Genomic DNA, 2,328 nt, shown 5'->3' on the forward strand with positions numbered 1-2,328 from the left:
GACCTGGAGTAGCCCTGGCACCAGCGCGCTGTACTGATCACCTGCCTGGTCATCGCGCTCCTCCGGAAGATGACCATGCTGCGGAGCAGCTTGTGGCCCTTGGGAAGGTCAGCGCGAGGCACGACGTCGTAGACGTCATTGGCCTGCATTGCCGCAAACTCGTCCAGGATGGCTTGGCGCCACTCCTCAGAGTCTGGCGAGGCAAGCGCCTCCTTGACGGTGGCTGGCTCAGCTGACGTGGCAACACTGCCAGCAGCGATGTCTGGTAGATGACCACCCACTGCTGATGTCTTCTCCCCCGTACCAGCAGCGCTGGTGGCAACGTGACACGTGGTGGTTGAGCCACCAGGGGTGTCCTTGTCACCGAGGGTCTCGGACAACAGCAGCTGGTCCCAGACGGAGCCGCCAAGGGCGCGTGGCTGGAGCTGCGGCTCCCCCGCACGTGGTGCAGTGGGAGCGCCGGTGGCACTGTCCTCGGTTGAACGCTGAGCGGTCTTGTTGGCATGCGAAGCAGAGGCACCGCTGTTGTCCTGCTCTTGCTGCTGCTGAGAGGAGGCGACGTCCTTGTTCTTGATGGCGCCGAAGCGAGCGTGGATGGTGTGGACAACGCGTCGCGTGTCCGGCATCCAGACGACGTGGGCCTGGTCCTCCTCAGCGAAGCCGACGTAGACGCCAACGCGTGAGCGTGGGTCAAGCTTGTGCCGCGTGCTGCTCTTCTCCACATGCACGTAGGCCGGCGAGCCGAAGACACGCAGCAGGCTGACGTCGAAGGCGTGCCCAGTCAGGGCCTCGAACGGTGACTTGTCCTTGAGGCTCCTGCGTGGCGCGATGTTGTGCAGCAGCGTGGCGTGCTGCACGGCGAAGCCCCAGAACGGCTTGTCCAGGTCCGCAGCAAACAGCATCGTGCGCGCCGTCTCAAACAGGGTGCGGAAGGTGCGCTCCGCGGATCCGTTCTTGGCCTGCGAGTGCGGTGGCGAGAAGCGCTGCTTGATGTCGAAGGCCAGGCACAGGTCGGTGAAGTCCTGACTCTTGAAGACGGCGTCGCTGTCCGTCTGCAGCGTGGCGCCTCGGAGCGCGTTGACGACGTGGCGGTCCTTGCGCAGCTGCTCCAGGGCCGCACCGACGTCGTTCTTGTGCCGGATGAGAAACGTCCAGGCAAAGCGCGTGCAGTCGTCGATGAAGGTCAGCGCGTAGCGTGCACCTCGCAGCGACGTCTCCTCCAGCGGACCGGCGATGTCGGCGTAGAGCAGCTGGCATGGCCCAGCGCTGCGTGGAGCAGACTGCTTTGGGATGGAGGCCCGCGTGCTCTTGCCAAGCGCACATGGTCCACAGGTGACGATGTGCTTGGAAGAGGCCTGGGCAATCTGCTGCCGGATGGCGTCGACGGCCGCGCTGCTGCGATGGCCTAGCACGTCGTGTGCAGAGGCGCCCTCGTCAGCATCCTCGGCTTCCCCATCGCTGCTGTGCACGAGCTCCCCCGCAAGCGCCGTGGCTTGTTGGGAGGTCGTGGTGCTGGCATAGAGGAAGAGGTGGCCGGTGTCCTTGGACGGCAGCAGAGGCACGCTCCATGTGGCAAACTGGATGCGGCTGTCGTCCGCAGCAATGACGACGGAAGCACCACGACGCGCGCGAGTCACCAGGTTCAGCGCCAGAAGGTTGTACTTGATGTCGGGGACATGCAGCACGTTCTTGAGCGTGATGGTACCTGGAGCGCCGTCTGTGCCAGTCACGCGGAGCACGGCGTCGCCCTTGCCAATGGCCGTGACGGCCTGGCTGTTGGCAACGGTGACGTGCTGCGTGACGGCGATGTAGTTGGTGAGGAGGGAGGCGTCGCTGGTGATGTGCGCCGTGGCACCGCTGTCAGCGAGCCAGAGCTGTGGTGGCACTGGTCCGATGGCGTGGCCCTCCTCGCCCTCGGGCTGCAGCATGAGGGCATCGTGGTGGATGACGAAGGTCTCCACTGTTGTAAGTTCATGGTGGTGGTGCTGTTGTTGGAGACTTGTGTGTGTGTGTGTGCTGTGTGTGCAGTTTGTCTTGGTACGAGGAAGTTGTGTGTGTTTACTTGAGTTGTGAAGCAAACAAGGATGTAGGATGAATGAACACTCCAACAGAAAGAAACAGAGCAGAAGACAAGAATTGTCGACAACGCAAAGTGGTGACGTGGCAGTGTTTGTTGAGAGTTGTGTGGTTATGTGGTGTGTTATGCAAGAGCATGTAACATCGAGCAACCACACAAGCTAAACACTGCACGTGCAACAGGTTGGAGGGAAGTCACGTGAACATTCCGAGAACACAAGAGAGGTGAGTGCAAATTTGTGGTGTCGTGAA

At 62.0% G+C, this 2,328-nt stretch overlaps 1 protein-coding gene across 1 annotated transcript in view; it reads right to left on the reverse strand.

Annotated features, from left to right (window-relative positions):
• PTSG_12850 (uncharacterized protein) overlaps nucleotides 1-2,283 on the reverse strand; it is a gene marked incomplete at both ends in the record, with an annotated part of 3,700 nt that extends 1,417 nt beyond the window's left edge. The window contains 2 exons of the mRNA XM_004989425.1: nucleotides 42-2,016; nucleotides 2,276-2,283. Coding sequence (XP_004989482.1) covers nucleotides 42-2,016; nucleotides 2,276-2,283 — 1,983 coding nt within the window. The remainder of the gene's footprint in view (nucleotides 1-41; nucleotides 2,017-2,275) is intronic.
• Between the last annotated feature and the right edge of the window lie 45 nt (nucleotides 2,284-2,328).

Source organism: Salpingoeca rosetta, assembly GCF_000188695.1.
Source record: "Salpingoeca rosetta unplaced genomic scaffold supercont1.29, whole genome shotgun sequence".
NCBI lineage: Eukaryota > Choanoflagellata > Craspedida > Salpingoecidae > Salpingoeca > Salpingoeca rosetta.